General features: G+C 38.2%; 1 protein-coding gene across 3 annotated transcripts in view; it reads left to right on the forward strand.

Annotated features, from left to right (window-relative positions):
* The first annotated feature begins 3,717 nt into the window (after nt 1-3,717).
* fsd1l (fibronectin type III and SPRY domain containing 1-like) overlaps nt 3,718-23,423 on the forward strand; it is a 62,478-nt gene continuing 42,772 nt past the window's right edge. For all 3 annotated transcript variants that reach the window (XM_077206806.1, XM_077206808.1, XM_077206807.1), the window contains exons 1-3: nt 3,718-3,823; nt 18,768-18,863; nt 20,062-20,193. In XM_077206806.1, coding sequence (XP_077062921.1) covers nt 3,809-3,823; nt 18,768-18,863; nt 20,062-20,193 — 243 coding nt within the window. In that variant the 5' untranslated portion in view covers nt 3,718-3,808. The remainder of the gene's footprint in view (nt 3,824-18,767; nt 18,864-20,061; nt 20,194-23,423) is intronic.

The raw sequence follows: 23,423 nt of genomic DNA on the forward strand, positions 1-23,423 counted from the left end.
GTTGATCGGCCCCATTGACTTTATGGAACAAAAAAATACTATGGAAGTCAATGGGGGCAATAAACTGTTTTGTTACAGACATTCAAAATATATTGTTTTGTGTTCAGCAGAAGAAATAAATCTGTACAGGTTTGGAACAACTTGAGGGTGAGTAGATGACCGAATTTTTATTTTCGGGTGTACTATCCCTTTAAGAACAGTATGCATTTACTGCTAAATTATAACATATTGCTGATAGCATGTACAGATGATGTAGAAACATTTGCTAATTTAGTTTTTGTACAAAAGTCGTGAAAATGTGCACCACTTTAACCTATATGCTTTTTGCAGAATATATAAAATACACACTTTTATTCCTATTTCTGAAAAGGTTAAATACTAACTGATTATACAAAATGACATGATTGAGAAGTTTCCTCTTGGTGTGTAATGTGTGTGTTAGTCCACTGTGTGGCAGTAGCTGTTGATTTTCTCTCTGGTCTCAGGTAAAGTAGTGTCAGGTGAACGCTCTCATCACTGCTCTATCGGGACTCCTCTATTGGCCTTGGAGGAGAGAAAGGGAGGATGAATACTCACTGATCTTCACTGAGGCGTGTCTTTGTTTTTTTCCTCTACTCGTGTGTCAGACTGCTGCCTTTTTCTATTGTGGTACAGTGTTGTTGTGAATTGATTCATTTGTGTTTCTTAAGTAGATTAGGGTCCATTTCTCACTATTAACTAACTGTTTACTACTACTTCTCTCAATAAACACCTAATCACTGCTTATTAATAGTTAGTAAGGTAGTTGTTACGTTTAGGTAGGATTAAGGGACGGATATGGTCATGCAGAATAAGGCATTAAAGGGGTCATGATGGTTCTAAAAAGAAGATTATTTTGTGTATTTAGTTTAATGCAATCGGTTTACGTGGTTTTAGGTTTAAAAAAGTAATTGTTTTACACATACTGTACATTATTGTTGCTCCTCTATGCTCCACCTTTCTGAAACGCGTCGATTTTTACAAAGCGCGGTGTGCTCTGATTGGCCAGCGATTTAGTGCATTGTGATTGGCCCAAAAACCTTAAGCGTGTGATGGAAATGTCACGCCCGTTACCATATTTGGAACATCAGCTCCCAACGCAATAATGACAGGTGATAATGTTGGTACTACCTTTTCAATTTGAACCGGAGAATGCAGATGACCAAGCTGACCGATCAACTTAGCCAGTGCGACTAGAACAGATATCAGATTGGTAAGGTTTTATTTCATTGTCGACAATTACTGATTATAATGACTTATACTGTCTTTTTACGCGTTGCACTGCACTACGGGTGTGAGAACACTATGTAAACATAAAACCATGTCATTTGTGATCGTAGAAATAACAAGCATGCGCTAGCCTACTCTATACTGCTAAAAACTCGTGTTTGAATAGTCAATAGCAAATTCTTAAAATATGAAAACATAGGCTATACTTACAAGCTGTGAGAATCAGAAGCGCCAGAATGTAGGCCTAATTGACCCTTCGCGAAGACCCGCCCCCCTTAGTTACTGTCGCTATGTCCGACAAGCTACGCCGCTCTCACGCACACACCATGTTCTCACGCAGTGAAAAATACATCGCGGATCAGAGACTGACAATATGCTGACAGACAGGACAGACCAGGTTACTTTTCGGTTACTTTTGATATTAGACATATTAAACAAAGTCTCACCTTTCAAATTTGGTCATTTTTAAAAAGAAATTTAAACAATAAATACCGTTTTGTGGCTCTTTAATGTGTCGTGACAGATCGCTGTAGAGCCTCAGTTAAAGCTGGTCGTGAACCGATCATCTCTTCCTTCTAGTTCATTTATAGCATCAAATAAACATGAATGAACATAAGAAGGAATGTTGTTTTAACCGCGGAAAGGCGTCAGTATATTCAGTTTTTCAAGTTCAAATCCTCCCATGTTAATCTACTAACTCTCCTGACTGCTTTGTTGGACAAAATGGCGGATGGCGAAGTATGATTGGTCAGATCACCTGTCAATCAAGCTCCCTGCGAAGGGTCAATTGTAAAGATGGAATGGCCCACTTTTTAGAGTCAGCCTTTGTGCACAGCTGGTGTTTTGTAGCAACTCTCGCAGGTCTGGAAACAGTCCTCGGAAAAATGCGCAGCACACACTCGAAAATTTTAGCTGTACTGTTCTGGAACAGTGTTGTAAATAAAGCTTAAGCACTGTTTTCTAATTGTGTCCTCTTTTGGAAGGCCAAACAACCCAGACAGCAACATAGTGTTAGCCCAGATCCGGCCCACATCCGGGCTGTGTGGATTCCAGGTGTACCAGATGTGGGCCGGATCTAGTAGCTGTCTGGGAAAGTATTTTGGCTTTCGCAGCGAAAAACACAGCGTCTCCACAACAGGGCGGCGCCGGCGGCAACAATATTACAGCGAGAATAAAAGTTATGCCTTCTTTCTTTGCGTTTACATTTGGGCAGTGGGGGGCGTGTTTGAAAAAAGCGTTTTAGGATTAGGCTTGTTCGTCTTCATGCAGTTCTGCGCAGACCGATTGGTGGCTGACTTGAAGCAGTGCATGCCGGTTAGAAATTTTGTCTGACTTGATGCAGCGCCGACGCCACATGACTGACGTACGCCATTAAAGTAGCGCGAGAGTGAATCGAGAGCAGGAGAACTCAGATTCTCAAGAGCAGCTGAACGAGCTCTGATGACGACACTACTGTGCCACGATTGGCCGGATTCACCGCATGACAACGATCACATGTGTTTCGTGTTTATTCTCACACCTTTAGTTCCACGAAAGCTCACAAATCATTTTTTATAACTATTTTCATGTAGTCACGATGTCATATTGTGTCATGTTTATCAAAATAAAACTGATAAAGAAAACGTTGATTCCACTTCATTGATTGTTGTAACTTTATTCTTGTTCAAACAGACGCTGTATAAAGCAGTTGGCTACAAAAAGTATTGAATGGAAATGTCTCTGAAACATCTGTATATTTTGCAAATATTGCATTTATTTCACTTCAGCTGTGGTAAAGTATGCAAACACCACGTGAGCGGTCACTACGGGAACCAGAAAGTGTCCAACCTCACGTCTCTGTTTGCAGCTCCTCCCCGCCTGCACGCGGCAAGTCTCGCCGATCGGTTACATGCAGCCGATGTCGAACACACCCATTATCTCTTAAGGTTAGACCCTTTGACCTTTGTAACTCTGCAGATTTTATACTTGCACTAACAGCTACATAACACATGTATGTCTCCTGTGACACTTTGCAGACTCTGCTGTGTGCGTTTTGAAAGAGGCGTGGCTTTTTTGCTTTCAATGCTAGCTTGCTATTGATAGCCTCTCCAAAATTGCCTACACTACCTTTAAGTTTAAAAGGCTTTTTTTTTAAGTCATGCATACATCTAATTCATTCTTTCCAGTTTGGGGTTATTGTCCAATGTTCAAATCCTGGCCTGTTCCAAGCGACCAGAAGTTCATTTAGATGGGCACTACAAACTTCCCTGTTCAATCATGGACGGACCTCCTCCATGAGGAGCGTCTCCCTAATCACAGTTCAATCAATATAGCAACTAGTCTACTGACATTATATTTTAGCTGTACAGCCAAATGAGATCTGTGCCCTGGTCTGTAACCCGACCGTCACCCGACCCGTGCAATCCCTCCTCGAGCCCACACTTTGGTGACGTCATGCCGCACACACTGCGCATGCGCAGTCATACTCCTCCTTGTTCCAAAGGGAATCATCGGGCGCCTTCATTGCAGCCGACATTCTCACTGTTCATGAACTGAATTCAGTTATTTTGGGGACCTCGTAATGGACTCTCAGAAAGTAAGTGGCACATAATTAAAGTGTTTGGAAACCAGTAGCTAACTGACATTTCTCCGCGGTCCATTTGGGATCGAACACTAATGTGTTTATTACACTATCATCGCTCATATGCGCAGCACCGTTAATAATCGTACGACTCTGTAAATAGACACTTTTCATTCACACCAATGAATTATAAAACGAATACAGTATGCATATTCACTGTGAATGTTATCTGGGGTTGTGGCCTTTATGACATTGAAGTTAGATGCCGTTTTAGAAATAGTGTTTGACTTGTAGCTGTAAAGAAAACTGGAAGATTGATGTTAGAATAAGGCTGAAACTCAATCCCATATGTTTTGTTGTAGACATTTTACCTTAATGTCTTGTCTTACGTTGTATTATACTGATCCCTTGTTGCATAATACCAATATATTCTGTGCTATATATAAATGCTGTATTGGTTATATAAACGATATACATTATATAATGAGGGAGTAGATTTGAAATGATATTTAACCAGCATTACTGCAGCAACAGGTTGCTTTACATAAGATTAGTAAATATTGTATCTCAGTCATAGGTTTGTAATTGCATAGCACGTCTGCGCTCCCAAGTTTACTTAGTAGAAGTAGATAAAGAGAGGGGAAGTGACATCAGGCAGGAATGAAGAGTCTGCGCACACTAACATTTACAGATCACATTCACTTTATATGAATGACAACATCCCTGTGTGATATTATTGGCAGCTGAGACCTTTGCTAGCTGTCAAAGTGATCTTTATCTTGAGCAGTGTTGGTGAATGTTACTTTTAAAAGTAGTGTGTTACAGTGTTGCGTTAACTCCCTAAAAAAGTAATGCGTTACTTAACTTTTGCATTACTTTTTTTCTCACCTGAGCACGGTTTGTTTGTTTATTACTTGTCTCTATTTTTTATTATTCTTATATAACTTGCATTGTCCATTCCATATTTATACATATTTTTTATATTTATTTATGTCAGCTGTATGTTTGTCTGCGTGTAGCATCTTATGACCAAAGCAAATTCCTCGTATGTGTAAAACACTACTTGGCAATAAAGTTCCCTCTAATTCTTGTTTTTAATAACTAAAAAGTTCTATTTTTGGTAAATGTAAAGGCCCTTTCATTTCAAAGGTGAAGTGAATAAGCCTCAGGTTTAAGGAAATGCAAATGTACACCTGGACGGTAAAGAGCGCGGCTCAAACACCCATCCGCTGTGCTGCTATTCTGGATCGATGAACAATAGGACACAGGAGAAGAAAGTTTAACAAAAAATGAAACAATGTGATGTTTAACTAGTCATTTTTGTTTATTAGTGTGGTTGAATTGGATATTCGGAAAGTCATTTGTTTAATAATGTGAGATTAAATACATAAAGTATATTTAGTGTTAACATAGTTGGCTAATTCTACAGGTTTGCATAATATTCTGATTTTGCATTTCCATGTTTACTATTCATTTTGAGGAAACTGAATCTGTTTTTGTGCAAGTGAGATGAAAAATGCATGCGTACTTTAGTCTAGAACTATAATAATCATCATGTTCACACACAACTCCTCTGTGTTTACTCACGATTCCTCTCGACATGAGGACAGGAGAGCTGTCAGTCAACATGGGAAAACAAAGTTGCGTTACTTATTTGTAAAAGTAACACCGATATTTAGTTGTAAATTTAAAAGTAATGCATTACTTTACCAGTAGCATGAGAAAAGTATTCTGATATCGTAACTCGCGTTACCTGTAATGCATTACTCTTGAGTGTATGCATAGGTTGGAAATAATTTAAGCATTTTTTAAGAATGACTAATTATAATGCAGTAACTATTATGCAGCTTTTGTATTTGTCATGTTTTGATTATTGAATTGATTTGGAGAAGATAATTTGAATATGATAGATAACACGTTTGTGCAAGTTTCCTGTATCAGGGCTGGGAGGCAGGGAATATACTACACAATCCGACTGTATTGTCACGAAGTGGGTCACGCCGTTGTGGTTTTTGTGAAGGAGTCCGATTCCACGGGGTATGAATGATGTAACGGTTGGACTTTTCAACAGGCGGGCCGTGACATTCACTTGGCTGCAATTTAAAATTCATCTAATCCGGAGTCTAGTAGTCAGAATAAACGTGAGGGGATCAGATTTCATCCCTGGAAAGTTAGATCAGGTTTACCGGCCTCCATAAACTGCTCAATGACACGCGTGTATGCATGTAAATCTGTTACAAAGGTGGATCACTTTGTTTATCTATCTCTCTGATTCTGCAGTTTAGGGTGTGGATCTGTCGTGGTCAAAGAGCAAAATACAGACAGTAGTTAGAATCGAATCTGACTTATACTGTATGTCTGAAGTAGGTCAGCTCTGCCCTCTCATGTTTCCAGTTGACTGTCAATAGTTTGTGTTGACCAAGCTCAGAGTTGAGGAAAGAGACTGTAACCCGAATGTGATATTTAGATGTTTTTAAACTCAGCTGAATGGCAAACATCCTCTACAGATCGAGACAAATGTCAGTTCCCGTGTTTCTTTTAAACTGCCTGCTCATGTGATATTTATTCAGCTCTTTCTTTGTTTTTCCTCACACATCACATGTCTCATTGTCTCATATTTCATCTCAAGCATGTTCCTCATTGACAGGAACGTCTATCTCGTTGTCTCCTTAATAAGCAAATAGACTAACTTCATAATTATTAGATGTATGATTATTCATTGTGCTGTAAATGATGTGGGTTTTTAAAAAAATTATTGTTTTTAAACTGCAATTAGATATGAAGTCAGCATGAAATTCACTCTAAATGCGTGTTATATACCTTATATTGAACTGTGAATTTGTGCATGATTTCTTTTTTTATTTCTTTTTTTCTTCTGGTGAAAAAAACATGCAGAACTTGTCCGGTCATTTCACCCCCTTAATCCCGCTAATGAAATCTGGTGTTTATCCACTTTTCACATCTCAACATCCAATCAACATTCAGTGGATAGAAACATGTCGCACTACATTTGATCTTTTACGATGATCCATTTCAATTGAAAGGTACCGCTACAATATGAAAGAAAAAATTAAATCAACAGGATCTTTCACGATTTTGATTTATTTATTTTTTGTGTGTGAGTGATTTTCCCCTAAAAATGATTTGTTGATGTATTAAACCCTGATAAACATTTAGAATATTTTCAGTTGGGATATGTGTAGGGCTGTCACTTTTGTGAAAAAATCCTGTTCGATTTTTGAGACATATGTGTTCATTGAATCGATTGTAAAATTGTAAAAAAAAATTCCAAGACGTTTCCATTTTCAACACCAAATATTGTCAAATCCACGGACAACAGGCATTAGGACGAACGTAAAGAGGGCGCTTGAGACGCGCACAAGTCAGAAATATTTCCGATGATTTATTGGCGTGATGTTTTTTGCACAATGACAAACAGGAGTGGAACATTCAAGGATTGAAATTAACACCCGCCAAATTCAGATAAAAACTAACTTTGGCGTGTAACGCTGTCATTTCACGAGCCAATTTGGCGTGTTTCTACTGTATGTTTACTCTCTTTGCTGGGGAAGTTCGTGTAAACCAAATCTGCATGGATTTAGCGCAAATACGCAACTCGTGAGTCCTCATGATATATTAAATACAGCGTATTGCGCAGAATCTGCGCATTTCTGGCTTGCTTGAACACACACGTCACTAAGCAACAAATAACGGCGCGCTTGTTGACTTGCACTGAAGTAATAGCGAATATTAAAAAGCATTTGGTTAACAGAAAAGACATTGATATTTTCCAACATCGTACATGTTCTGTGTACTGTATTGATCTGTCTACCTAAAACACATTTTTGTTAAAAAAAAAGACAGTTAAAATCGATTCCCTATTTTCGTTTTCGAAACTTGTGTTGGTTGGTCCGATCGATTGTGCAATCGATTTTCGAACGTAAAGTGACAGCCCTACATATATTTGTAGATTTAGCTGTGGTAATGAAAACGACACAATTGATTGCTATTGTTTTAGGAAATGGAAGCAAACCTAGATAATGTAAAGATTCTGTATATTTGACTCTAGCATATAGAGTCAGTATCTTTCTGGATTAGGCCCAGAAGTCTTTATCCTTAACTAGCATTGTCTCCTGGATTTGAAGGATTTAAGTCTGACACTGACCAGAATAGTTTGCTCTACGTCATTCTGTCTCCACCCTATTGTTGACTTTGTGTTTGTGTTTGCTTGCTGTGTAATCTCAGGAGATCATCTCTGTGATGAGAGGAATTAATTAGCAATCTGTGCATGCTTATCTTTTTGTGTTTCATGTTTTATGTCTGTCATCGTTTACTCACCTGCATAGTGTTACATATGATTTTGCTGTTGCTTGACAGAAAATAGACAACAAACAGGGACATGAAACAGAAGCTCATCCTCCATGAGGTTCACACACTTTTAACATTATTGCATTGAGGAAATACCTTCTTTAAGTGACGAAAGGGTCATTTTATGTCACTACAAATAGTTTGTACGTTAAGCTAAACCTAAATGTTAAATGTAAAGTTTAATGTCAAAACAAAATGTAAACCATAAAAACATTGGCCTTCCTGCCAACGTCTGCATATAAACATAACAAAAACAACAAAGGTAAATGTCCCAGGCCCATGGTGCCGGGTTTAGGTGGATAGTATGTTTTAGTTTAGTTTGTTTGTGCTAACTGTGGGTTTTACGCACATAAAAATATTTGTGACAGCCCTAATATACAGATATGTCATATAAATAAGATTTGGAATCAATAGATAAAGCTTTAAAAATGACTACATGTGAGCTTACATGTTCGACTCTCTGTATTATACCTAGGATATATATATATATATATATATATATATATATATATATATATATATATATATATATTATCAAGTATATAAACTAGCTTCGCAACTTTGACTTGCACCGATATAAGGCTGCATGATATTGGAAAAAAAACTAATATAGCGATATTTTGTTTTCCTGCGATGTGAAATGAAAACAGTTTCACTAGATAAATAGGTCTATGTGTAAAAAAAAATCTTTCTAAATTTTGTAGGCGAGTGAATCTGCTGAGAAAATAATTAAAAAAAACATTATTTAACATCTTTTTTACATTAGATTTTAATAAAGATACAAATTAAATGTATCTAAATGTTTTTCATGTACGTCTTAACTGTATTCAGGTACAGAAATTGAATAATCAAATGTAAAATACCACTGCATAGTCTTCACTATAAATTAAATATAATTAATCTACAGAAGTGATTTTCTCTCTGTATTTTGTTATTTGATTAACATTTATATACAGTAGGTATATTAGGCTGCTGTCACTTTAAGACTGAATTCACAGATATAATGCTACGCATCCGTTTACTTTTTCAAACGTTCATGTCATAAGCGACGGTGTTTATGAGGATACTCGTCGAGACTAGGGATGGACATTAGATTTCTTTTTCTTTTAATCGTCGAGAGAATTAACGATCGACTATCGATTAATCATTAATATTTTTATATTAAAATTCATTATTTAAATTTTTATAAATTAAAAATGCAATGAAAATACAAAAAGACAGCGTATTTTTCCTCAATGAGATCTTTATTACAAGATGATAGGGGTGTAACGATACACAAAATTGACTGTTTGGTTTTCCCACGGTTTTGACGTCTCGGTTCGATTCGGTTCGGTTTAGAAAGCTAAAATTGCTTCTTTTCTTTTTTTTAAACAGTGGTTTAATGAAAAAATTGTCTTTGTCTTTAGACTAATTCAATTACAATTAAACGTTTCACAAGGATAAAAAAAAACTGCTAAATCTGTAAAATATATAGAGAGCCGCACATTACTATAACATTAAAGGTTGTAGACTAGACTTTTAACCTAAATTCAGATGCTATTTATTTTTTAGATATAATAATCAACACATTGTATGGAAACATGTAAACTGAACATAAGGCAGTTTTTGCATTAACTTGTGTTTTTACTCTAATTTGTTATTGAAATATAATACTTTACACAGTTGTCATTTTCATGAAAGATATTTTAAACATACATTAAATAATCAAGATATCATTAACAGGTTAAGTAAAATATAATATATAGGCTAACATGGTGCATTTATTTAGTGCAAGAGTTCATTTATAGGAACCAAAGTTGTGGACACTGAATCACTTGCCTGTTGAGGTGAATATAATGCTAGTGACAAGCTATACTGTTTTTTCTTTGACGTCTTTCTGCTGCTGAAACACTGATTGAGCGATTACCCGAGTGATGATGCCTTTCAGTAAGTATACTGCATCTGTCAACATACCTTCAGGTGTCCATTCTGTAACTGAGGAAGAGATGATCGCGTTTACCCACGCCCCGCGCTGCCGCTTGAAATGAGGAGCGTAGTAGGCCTACAGCGATCTGTCACGCCACAGCAAAGAGCGCCAAAACGCCATTTATTGTTTGAATTTCGTGATCAAATAGACAGAATTTGAAAGATTAAACCTTGCTTATTATCGAAAGTAACAAAACACGTAGCTTGTTATTTGGTGTTAATGGTGGTTAGGCTACAAAACTGAATTAGTTGTGCACTGTACACATAAGACATGAGGTCCATTGAGTCGGGCTGGGCGGGGCCGGGGTAGCAGGGGGCGGGGAGGGGCGTGTTCGGTACGCAATGAGAGTATCGCGATTCGAATCGTGTGTTCTGTATCGCGGTTTTTCGGTTCGGTTCGAATACCGTTACACCCCTACAAGATGATCAACTTGAATATACACTCACCTAAAGGATTATTAGGAAAACCATACTAAGACTGTGTTTGACCCCCTTTCGCCTTCAGAACTGCCTTAATTCTACGTGGCATTGATTCAACAAGGTGCTGAAAACATTCTTTAGAAATGTTGGCCCATATTGATAGGATAGCATCTTGCAGTTGATGGAGATTTGTGGAATGCACATCCAGGGCACGAAGCTCCCGTTCCACCACATCCCAAAGATGCTCTATTGGGTTGAGATCTGGTGACTGTGGGGGCCATTTTAGTACAGTGAACTCATTGTCATGTTCAAGAAACCAATTTGAAATGATTCGAGCTTTGTGACATGGTGCATTATCCTGCTGGAAGTAGCTATCAGAGGATGGGTACATGGTGGCCATAAAGGGATGGAAATGGTCAGAAACAATGCTCAGGTAGGCCGTGGCATTTAAACGATGCCCAATTGGCACTAAGGGGCTTAAAGTGTGCAAAAAAAACATCCCCCACACCATTACACCACCACCACCAGCCTGCACAGTGGTAACAAGGCATGATGGATCCATGTTCTCATTCTGTTTACGCCAAATTCTGACTCTACCATCTGAATGTCTCAACAGAAATCGAGACTCATCAGACCAGGCAACATTTTTCCAGTCTTCAACTGTCCAATTTTGGTGAGCTCTTGCAAATTGTAGCCTCTTTTTCCTATTTGTAGTGGAGATGAGTGGTACCCGGAGGGGTCTTCTGCTGTTGTAGCCCATCCGCCTCAATGTTGTGCGTGTTGTGGCTTCACAGATGCTTTGCTGCATACCTCGGTTGTAACCAGTGGTTATTTCAGTCGAAGTTGGTCTTCTATCAGCTTGAATCAGTCGGCCCATTCTCCTCTGACCTCTAGCATCAACAAGGCATTTTCGCCCAAAGGACTGCCGCATACTGGATGTTTTTCCCTTTTCACACCATTCTTTGTAAACCCTAGAAATGGTTGTGCGTGAAAATCCTAGTACCTGAGCAGATTGTGAAATACTCAGACCGGCCCGTCTGTCACCAACAACCATGCCACGCTCAAAATTGCTTAAATCACCTTTCTTTCCCATTCTGACATTCAGTTTGGAGTTCGGGAGATTGTCTTGACCAGGACCACACCCCTAAATGCATTGAAGCAACTGCCATGTGATTGGTTGAATAGATAATTGCATTAATGAGAAATTGAACAAGTGTTCCTAATAATCCTTTAGGTGAGTGTATGTGCGCTGCAGTGCTCTAAAGCAGTGGTTCCCAACCCTGCTCCTGAAGGACCCCCAACACTGCAATTTTTCTTTGTCTCCCTAATCAAAAACACCTGATTCAACTCATCAGCTCATTAACCCATGTGATAATGAGCTGATGAGTTGAATCAGGTGTGTTTGCTCCACCAGCAAACATCTCGCACACGGAGTTCCACCGTGTTTTACACGATTGGATAAGCCGGTGAGTTGTGAGGCCCAATTGCTCCTGTTTCTTTTGCAGCGCTTTGGTTGCTGCAGTGCTGTGATTAAATTGGCTAACGCGTTTACTAGCCGCTGATATTAACGGGGATAGATACAGCGCAAATCCGTCTTTATGGCCAACTGGAGGGTGTGTGCAAAGCAGGCAACGGAAATCCAGAGCACTCTGGTGGGACTGTTGGCAGCAACAATATTGGCCGCGTTGTCATGAACGCATGCAATAACTCGGTCTTCAAGTCCCCACTGCTCTACAGCTCCATTCATTTTCTCAGCGAGTGGTCAGCTGTATGCCAGCCTGGCAGGCTTTCTGTGAGCAGGACCACTGAGTTCATTTGCCAGTCATCACTGATGTAGCTGCAGGTGATGGTGATGTAGCTCTCAGCTGTTAAAGCGGTCCAGCAGTCTGTAGTCTCTCTCAGCTGTGCTCAATTCTTTTAACAGCTGCTGCTTCCGTTCTTCGTAGTGAGTTTCTACCAGTCTGGTGATGGTATGTTGTGACGGAATGAGATATGCTGGTTCCAATAAATTGATCAGTTCTCGAAAAACAAGACTTATGGGCAGCATATCCATCTCAATGAACTTGCAGATCCCTTGGGTAATTTTCTCTGCTCGTTGTGCATCGCAACTCCTCCGTGCTAACGCCGACTTGATGCTAGGTTGAGACTGAGAACAGGATGCACCATCGCCGACATTAACCAGGGTCGGATGCACTTTGTTTAAAGGGACATTGTTTAGGAATTTCTCCCATCTAGCAGTCAAATTGTATTTTGCATTCAAACGAATTATGCTCTCCAGCGCCTCGCTTTTTCAAATGCGTGTTGCATCTACGGTAGCTGTTATGTGCCAAAAAGCTATGACAGGATGTCTTCTAATAGCACTTCGTCGAAATGAACGAAAACGCATTGTGGAAACGCGTTTGCCTAGTACTTTTTGACCCTCTCTGCTATTATAGTTTTTCAAGACGGCGGAACGACATGGAAGCCTCCGTGGACCTACCCGTCACATGTATATACGAAGATAAGTCAGATCATTGGCAGAGGAAATTGTACTCCATTGAGGACATATTTATGAATAAAAATATTGATTTTAGATAATAAAATACCTAAAAAAAACTACACATTGTCCCTTTAAGTGGTACATCATTTGAGTCGTGGCCGTGTTGTACTTATACACAGCATCGCAGTGTTCGCAGTGAACTAAGTTGTCTTTTAAAGCAAAATGTTCCCACGCCACTTCGCCGTGACCTCTTCATGATTCCTTTGAAATCAAAACGGAAACTCGCAGGTAACTGAGTAGGCTATGGCATCAAAATATGCCCCCGGGTGGTAAAATATTTAATTGCTGCAGCGAAATTCATTTCATGCTTCAAGACTCACACTACGCATTACGCAACCAGCATTAGTTTAATCGATAACAAATTAACGTGATCGACAAAATTCTTAATGATCAATTATCAATCGTCGATTAATCATACCCAGCCCTAGTCGAGACAGTGATTTTGACATAATTTTTGACAAAATTGTATGTGTTCAAGCTCAAATATACGAGAAAGAGAATAAAATTCGGTGTTAGCATACTGTTTGCGTAACTCTGTGCCCGAATTGAGTTCTCTTTCTCGTCTTTCTGTGCTCAAATGATTTAAAATTGCAGAATGTTGACAGGACCTAAAACCCATGCAAATGATAAACTTTCACTGTATGATGGTTAAACACATGCATTTCGATGTGGTGCCTTGTCCGTACGGATCACGTATCACAAAACTAATCCCGTAACCCTGAGTTTGTTCATGGTATGGGCCCTTGGCCCTCTCTCGCCTTCCACTGTGATCACTCACTGTCTCTCATTAAACCTCGTTCCACCGGCCTCACTCCGCTCCCAAGGCTCTCGGCCCCGCCCTGTTTGCCACACAATCATGTGTTTTTCACTGCATTGTTCTGTGCAACGTCACAAATTTTGTGATAGTTCAAAGAGATGTCACAAAGTTGTCTTTTCATTAAGCATCACCTTATGAAAAGACTTGTTTTCTGGCTATGTTAAATACAGTAATGATGTTGAGTAACTATTTTTAGTTCTGATTAGTAGGGGAGGTTTTAGGATGTTATGATTATGGGGCTTAGCTGATTGGCTTCTGCTGATTCTGCAGTTAATGAGCTTACTTGCTCAACATTTAAATAGTCTAGTTCAGTGTTCGCTGTAAGCTAGTTATATCATGCTATCAGAGTTCCTCTGGGACCCTCCACCTCCCCCAGCTCCACCTGTCTAGATCTACTATGGGATTATATGAATGCCTATTAATGCAGAAGCACATATCTTATGCACACTGCAATTTGTCTGCGTATCTATTGGCAGTAGCAAGTCTCCATATTTGCTCTGCAACAGCAGCACTCATATCTGATCTAGCCTAGTCTGCCAAGTTTAACATTGTACATTAAAATATACATTACCATGCTAAAATGAGTAAATTGGTGGGCTAATTTAAATATATTTTTATTTGAAATGTATTTGTATTTATGGAAGAAACAGACACAAAACACAAACTTGCAAACAATCTTAAAAAAGTAAATCGCAAACAGCAGGGCAAGGAAATAACAAAAACTCCCTATAAGATGCTCTGAATCATAACCACTAACCTCTATTGCTGATCCACAAGCTGACTGGATCCCAAACTTCTCCCTTCACTTTATTTTCTTCCTTTGAGTAGAGAATTGTCCTTCCACTGAACTTGGAATGGAAACCTGCAGAGGTGTCACTGCGTTTCTCATTAAGTGAGTCACACACTGCATTTTTGTGTACCACAGCCCTGACCGTGTCAATGATATTCTTGGTGAAAGCCTGCTGTTAAATATAGTAGAGCACAATATATCTGCTGCTTTGATGCAACTTCTTGTTAAACCATACAGTTTTACCAGAAGCATCTAAACCATGTGTTTCACTTGCTCTTAAATCTTAAAGGGTTTTTGATTATTGGTGTTTAACCAGTAACAACACATTTTATGATAATTGATCTTTCTAAACCAGTGGTACCTTAAAATGGAATGGTGTTGAATAACCTATACATATGAAATACACATACTTCTCTTCACCTGTGGTGAAGAGATGAGTCCCACTGAAGAGATGGGTCCCAGCTTAGGACCCCATTAGTATGCCAGTACTATGCCTGATCTAAATCTGTTCTCATCTGTCATTTATTTAAATGTATAAACTGTTAATAAGAAAAATAGTAATAAACTCAAATTAACATTATATCATGTTCTTTTAATAACAAAATTTGTTCAACATATAGCTGATTATTACGATAAAAATAATGACATAATTATAATTGCATTACAAATTGCTGTGAATACGGTAAGGCAGTATAAGCTCAGGTAAAGCTCAGCTAACGTTAGCACGCTCATCGAATAGCTGCATGCTATGCTACTATCTAAGCTAACTAAAAAAACACTAAGATCGGAAAAATGTTTAAATTCACAATCTATAGCTTCGGTTATATACTAGTATATGAAACATTTAAGTTAAAAGACATTAATGATTCGTTATAACCAAACGTAGTTCAAACGACTGGATTTGTAACCAGGCACTAAAGAGATTACCTATAAAACGTGCTTTGAACCAATCGGATTGCTTGGGTCTTAAGCTGGGACCCAACACTTCACCACACCAGGCCTAAAATTAAAACTCGCCAAGCGCCAAATGAGAGTAAAAATCGGTGTCTGCGAGTATTTGAAACGGTGTCAATCGCCAGCTGGCCATTAATATTTTTTTTAGGAGTTCTAGTAATGCAATGTTGTGAGAACATGAACGTGCACAAACATGAATGGCGCTCGGGCCAGTGCTGCATTGTCACGAAAGTTTAAGTCTTCCCAAATGAAATATTCAAGTGCAAGAGAAAAAGGGAACTTGATTGGCACTCGCTGTGTGGAAAGTTTTCTGTGCGCAAACATTCGAAGCCAAACAACACGCAAATACGGAATTGAACTCTCTTTCACGTCTTCTTGCGCTTGAAAGGCCCATATTGGCGAGTAACCTTGTAAACAGTCAGTTATGTAAACAGTTATGTATCATTGTATTGGATCCGTGCATTCCCTCTTAAAGTGACAGAGGGCTAGACAGTGCGAGCATTTCACTCGCATCTGCGACTAAAAATAGATGTGTGCTAACTGTAAATTGCATTTAAGTGCACGTGTGCAAATAAAAAAAGAATTCTAACAAAACAGTTTTTTGAACAAAGACTCTGAACCTGAGTCTGTGGAAAAAAGAATTACGTGATCCACACAAACGCGCCTTAAATAAATGGGTTTCATAGCGCAGCGCATAATATCGCGTCCCTATGCTAAAAACCATAGACAGTAAAAGAAATGGACACAGCGACCCCATTGATTTCAACGGAGAAGACTGAAGCTCGATTATTGCACTTCCTGTCTGATGGCTGAGCGACTGCGCAGGCTCAAACTGAGCTTGACGACAGTCTGACAGTTGAAAATCTTCTAGTAGCTGTGCCAAGACAAATCTGAATAACCTGATTCCATAAAAAAGTTGTTATACAAAATATTTTGTCCCGTTGCTTTTATGGACTCTCTATCTATGGGCTTCTCCTTGACTTTATGCCTCTATGTCCCCCCGATTGCCTCATAGACAGTAAAAGATTGCCTGCGAGTTTCTCCTCCTGTCTATACGGTAATGTCTCTATTGTGCGTGGTTATGACGCAATCGTTAGCCTATTTTTACAAAAACGGCTTCTACGGGGCCATAACGTAAGTTACAAAGTAATGAAGCCTTTTATACATTGTCGTGTTTCTTTAGAAATAAATAATGGACAAATTAAGTGTTTGGACGCATCAGATGTAAAGTTATTCGCTGTCAAAGTGACGCCAAAATGAATGGGAGTCAATGGAATGCTAACAGCAGGTGTTGGTCTGCTACAATGGCGGCTCCCGCGAGGCTTCAGTTTCCGGCTGATGGATTACACCCTTGCTAAAAACACGATTGAAAACGCGCCCGCGCCGCTGTCTCCTTCTTTCCACAAGCGCTTGCGCTCCAGTGGTGTCTGTTGTTGCTATGCAACCACGAACTGCGCTCTCCATGATGACGAGGAAGTATCAGCAAAGGATTAGTTGATTTCTAGCCCTTGCATTAGCTTTACTTGATACATTTATGGAGATGAGAAATAAAAACCCTCCCTGTACAGCTATGATCATCTGTTCGGCCGAGCTTTCGATGTCACGGAAAAGCCGAAGCTGATCGGTTGGTTTTTGTCACATGACATGCGGTGCGCTTGCGGCATTCTGCAAAGTTGAGATGTTTTCATCTCGCCGCGGCATAGGCGCACCTGGAAAAATCGGCAGAAAAATCTGAATGTACTTTTTTTGCATTCAAATAAATTAAATAATTTTGTTTATAAATGTCTCCTCGTTTCCCTTTATTAAGGAAAAACACATTTTTAAGTAAATTTCCATTGCGCTACTAAAGATCTTACTGTCCCTTAATGTTAATCAAACAACAAAAGACAAAGAAAAATCACTCACTGCTCTTGACTGAATAAGATTTGTAATTTTAATAAGGAATAATCTATGTTTAATTAACATAGTGAAGACTATGTTTTGTTATTTTACATTTGATAACTTTATTAAAATTGTGAATTTTCACTGCTATCTAAAATTAAAAATCTAAAATTGCCTGTATTTGCAAAAACAGTTTAATGGGCGGTAAAAGGTATTTATACATTTATGCCGGTACATTTTCTTAAGTCACCGGCCATTGCCAGGTGTGGCAAAATGTTAGTTGCTTAAAAATATGCCATGATAACACTCTGTTTTTTTTTATCTCTGTTTGGTGGTATTAATTTTTATAAATGTGAATTGCAAAACAAATAAAGACCAATGTTATTCCTCAAGGAGAGCATCAGAGAGTTTCCGCATGATTTGCTATATAGGACACCTAACAAGCCTCAGAGGACAGATATGGCTGTATATTAAATGAGGTCAGATGTTTTCTGCTTCATATAGGAACCAAAGCCGCATATAAATGGTGCTTTGATTTTAAAGAAGATTTACTGACTAAAGGACCACACAATATGGAAGTAAAATGTGATGTGTGATGATATGGGATGCGATTAACCTAAGATTGATGTGTCATCAAATACTGTACATGTGAACAAGTGAAGGATTCTTTGGGCTTTAGACTGGATGAATTCCTTGTTAAATATCACATTTGTAATAAATCATCCTGGTCTTCTCTACAAGTTTACATAGATTGAAATGTTTAACACAAAAGTAGTGTGTTTTCGCCTTATAGAGAATGTGAAAGAGATTGAAAATATACCAATGAACCCTTCGAGTGGGTCATATCCCATATAAAAATGATTTAAAAATGGCCAAAACAAAGATGGAAATATTGACACTTTGCCAGATACATCAGTGCATGAACAATATGGGTGTTGATGAAGTCATAGGGGTGGCCCATATGACCAAAATCTTTTTAATTCACAATAATTATATATATAACGATAGATATTATGATGCCACATTTTTAGATACCAGTGAAATCTCTCAATTCCCAGTGCCAATTTTAATATCACATGAATAATGAAAGTAAAAAGTTGTCAAGGAATTATTAAAAGCAAGTAAACCGTCAGCAATTAATAAATAAATAATAAATCGCAAGCAATAGCACAAATAAATGCAATAAAACAAACACACAAATACTAAATGTTTTTTTCTTTTGCAGGATGCCTTACAGAGGATTATTACCACATTAGCAAACAAAAATGAAGAGCTCAATCATTTCATTGAAACGCTGAATCACACTTTGGGTCGAGTTCAGGTGAGTCTTCGAAGAGCATAAAGAGTTTACTGTACGAAGTCAAACTTAGCAACTCAGTTATGCTTGCCTAATAACGGGTATGAATGTTATTACAAAACAATAAAAATATGAACATTCTGGAGGGAAGAATCTGTGTGTGTACACAAAGGCTATTTGTGTCTAAACGCACAAAATTAATTGTCGTATATGCAATATAAGAGCTCAGACATGTATTTTCACACATAAAATGTTTTAAAAAATCAGCTCTGCTTTGGGTCACATAGTTATGGAAGCCAATTTCCACCACACAAGAAAACATAATACTTGGTTTATTATTAAATCATAATTCTGACATATCTGACAAAAAGTTGGAATTATGAGATACTAAGTCATAACTATGGCCTAAAAAGTCTCATAATTTTGACTTTGTCATAATCCCGTTTTTTACTTTTCCTGTAATAATTGTGACTCATAATATACTTTTTATGTCATAATTATGACTTTATCTACACATTTAATTTAACTGATCTCATTTTTTTTTTAAATTTAGACTTCTGATAATTTCTACTTTTTGTCTCATAATTTTTTATTTTATCTCATAAATTCAACTTGTCATAATTGTGTTTTTTGTCATAATTTTGATTGCTTATCTGATCATTTCTACTTTTTATCTCATAATTGTATATTTTCTATCATTATTAGGACTTAGTATCTCATAATTTCAATGTCATAATCATGTTTTTTGTCATAATTTCTATTTTTTTGTCTCATATTTTTATTTTATCTTTACTTTTCATGTTACAATTATGAATTTGATGTCAAAATAATTATTTACCAAAACATGATTTATTTTGCTCATGTTGATATCGCTTAAAGTTAAATGTTAAAAACTGCATCCTGTCACTAATGGCTAGTCGCTGGAAGTTGCCAGTAGGGCTTAAATGATGGCAGGAGATAACTAATAACTGTTTTAATTACTGTAACGATGCTTATACATTTGAAAAATAAGCCACAGTATTTATTATTTCAGGTTTATTTAACAGGGACATTGCATACTAATAATACATAAATAAACGTATAGTGTGCCAGAATTAGCTAAAAGGCTATTTTACACTCTTTCATTTTAAAAGGTTATTTTACAGTATGCTTTGATTCTAATCAGTCATTTGTTTTCTGGTTTAAACTGATGTTTCTCCCTTTAAATTTGGTCTGGTTTCAGGTCAACTCCACACAGGTGGTGTCGGATCTAGAGGAGGAATTCGACACGCTGTACGCCGTGCTGGAAGAGATGAAAGCGAGTATGACGAGCACCATCAAACAAGAAACAGTGCGGAAATCCCACGAGCTTCAGGTCAGAGTCTAAACACACACTACCTCAAAGCACTTTAGGAGCGGCTCATGTAAATAATGAGTATTCAGACGTATCGAATCCCCAAACCAATGTAGAATACACAGAAGATGTCATTTAGATTATATTTGTTTAATGACATCTTTATACCAAGTGTTATTAAGACCAGTGAACGGTTGCATAAAGCACCTTAAATGTAATTTTCCCTTAAGTTCGCTCTTATGTTTCCCTTAAACCTAAGGGTGTTGCAGAAAAAAACCTTAAGTGTTACTTAAGGGTTTCTTTAAGTGAAACGTCATAAACACTTAGAGTTTCCCTTAAATGCTGTTTTTTTCACTTAAGTAATGCCTTAAAAAGCGTTAAGTGTGGCATAAAACCCCTTAACGGTCATTTCCCTAAGTATAACTTAAGGTTTGGAAATCGTAACCTTAAAGGAGAACTCCGGCCAATTTTTAAGTTAATCTTGATCGTTAGACCTTTGTGAGTACTGACTATAGAAAAAAAAACGAACCGGATTGGTGATTGCTACGCGGAGCTGCGACCGCGAATGCCCAGAGCTCCCACCCAGCTAAAACGGCAGCTATGGGGGCATGGACATAAAGAGCGTTTTTGAGCCTCTTAACAGACACAAAATGCAATTAAAATGTCTGTCCAACATGAACAGGGACCCTACATGTGAACAAGATGCGTTTAGCAACTTAGCCATTGTTTCAACTCACCTAAATAGTCTTTTAGACGGCAAGCTGTAGTCTCGCGCTGCAGTCCCGTGCTGTAGCCGGAAAAGGTAAACAATGTCCAGGTGGGAGGAGCGTTGATCATGTGCGACGAGTTATGATCAGAGTTGCTTACAAGTGAAGAAGAAATGGTTCGTGTTTGTGCCTTTCCGAATTGTGGCAACCGAATGCGAAAATATAAGAGCTTAAATTTTCATCGTCTTCCTTTTCATGACCTCGAGATTCTGCAGTTGTGGCTAGTTGTACTTCAACTTGATGTGCAAACTCCCGTAGAAGTACTACGCGCTAAAGATTACCGCATTTGCAGTGAACACTTTGACAAGGATGACTACACACACTCAACACAGCGGGGCCGTTTGAAGAAAAATGCCATTCCATGTACGAAGACTCGTCGCACATGATCAACGCTCCTCCCACCTGGACATTGTTTACCTTTTCCGGCTACAGCACAGGACTGCAGCGCGAGACTACAGCTTGCCGTCTAAAAGACTATTTAGGTGAGTTGAAACAATGGCTAAGTTGCTAATCGCATCTTGTTCACATGTAGGGTCCCTGTTCATGTTGCACAGACATTTTAATTGCATTTTGTGTCTGTTAATAGGCTCAAAAACGCTCTTTATGTCCATGCCCCCATAGCTGCCGTTTTAGCTGGGTGGGAGCTCTGGGCATTCGCGGTCGCAGCTCCGCGTAGCAAGCACCAATCCGGTTCGTTTTTTTTTCTATAGTCAGTACTCACAAAGGTCTAACGATCAAGATTAACTTAAAAATTGGCCGGAGTTCTCCTTTAAGAGTAACGCGGACAAAAATAAGACGACATGGCTGAATTTATGTAATTTTTGTCTGTCAGTAGAGTGGTTCACCGGTTGCGGGGGCTCTTTCCCGTCATTTAAACGCAATGGTCAAGCTGTTGGTCAGTTTTGTAATCGTTAGGTCTTAACACTGTACAGCAATAAAGCGAACGCTTCACCACGGTGCGGTGCATACAGTCTTAAAAGCGTAGTCTTGCTTAATCTTACCTGTTTTGTTGGCTTCTTTCTTATAAGCGCTCAGCTCTTTTTTTGCGACCAAAGAGATGATTTCATATTTTTTAAGGACTTCCTGAACCGTCCTCTTCGCGTCAAGATTCATTCAATTCCGTTATTATTTCTTCCCACTGTTTCTGTTGTTTTTTTTGTTTTTTTTTGCTGCAGTTACATTGGGATTTAGTTTGCTTTTCAAAATCGCTTTTCTTTTATCCTTTATCCATTTCGATATCCTAGCCTACTTTATTTGATGAAACTGCGAAATTGCTAGTGTTAGTGTTTTGCGTATCTATGGCAACAACAGACGTTTATAACGTCAATCCAGGATGGCTGTCGTGAAACACTTAAATGTTTCCCTTACCTAAGAGAACCGTTTAAGAGATTATATGCAACACCCGTAAGTTATTCTCTTAGGTAAGGGGAAATCGCCCCTTAAGTATCATACGTAAGGGAAAAACTTAAGGTGCTTTATGCAACCGGGCAAAGTTCCACCAATGTCGATGCTTCTGAGATCAACAATTTAGTCATCAAAAATGATGTCAAAATTAATAGACATAAATTGCATAATGTCAGAATGGTTGCACTTTATTTTAAGGCGCCTTGTTGCAGTGTAATTACTGTAAGTACTGAATAATATTATTTAACTACATGTACTTACTAAGGTTAGGAATAGGGGTTGGTTTAGGGTTACTTGCATGTAATTATGAATATTTTACTACAGTAAGTACATGTAACATATTTACATTTATTCATTTAGCAGACGCTTTTATCCAAAGCGACTTTCAAATGAGAACAATAGAAGCAGTTAAACAACAATAGGACGACAATATGCAAGTGCTGTGACCCTTCCCGGTTTAATCTAACGCAGTACATGTACTTAAGAAAAAAAAGTATAAATAGATATAGAATAGAAGAGAATTTTTAGTATTAATGGATCAAGTGTTAGTACATATGTAACAAGAACACTGTAAAATAGTGTTACCAAATAAATTAACAATCAAGTAAACTCATTATAATATCACGTTAGTGAACTAACTCCAGATGATCTTTATTATGATTTTTTTTTTTCAGGATGAGTGCTCTCTGTTTTAATGAGCATATTAGCAATTTAAAGCTTGTTTAACGCAATAATTTTCATTCTAAATACGCAATGCAATGCTAGTTAATACAGTGTTTATGTGAGCATCGACATCAGTATCAAGAGGATCAACACTTCATCGGTCTGTCAGTGCATCCCTACAGGTTTAATGAGCTTGAACAGATTTATTCTACGCGCCGCGCTTGAACTTTGAGACGAGCACATGTTACTGACACGACTAGCCAATCAGAGACGCCGACCGTAATCCTGCAACCAATCACAAGGCACGTGCCGGCCATTATCAACTGGCCGCTCTCTCTGGAAAGATGTAATTTTTCTAAAGATATAAGGAGCCCATAATATTCACAGAAATTAACACATTGTTTTTCCCAGCCCTGG

The sequence above is a fragment of the Siphateles boraxobius genome, unplaced genomic scaffold, assembly GCF_051911475.1.
Source record: "Siphateles boraxobius isolate OS27281-9 unplaced genomic scaffold, OSU_SipBor_1 56, whole genome shotgun sequence".
NCBI lineage: Eukaryota > Metazoa > Chordata > Actinopteri > Cypriniformes > Leuciscidae > Siphateles > Siphateles boraxobius.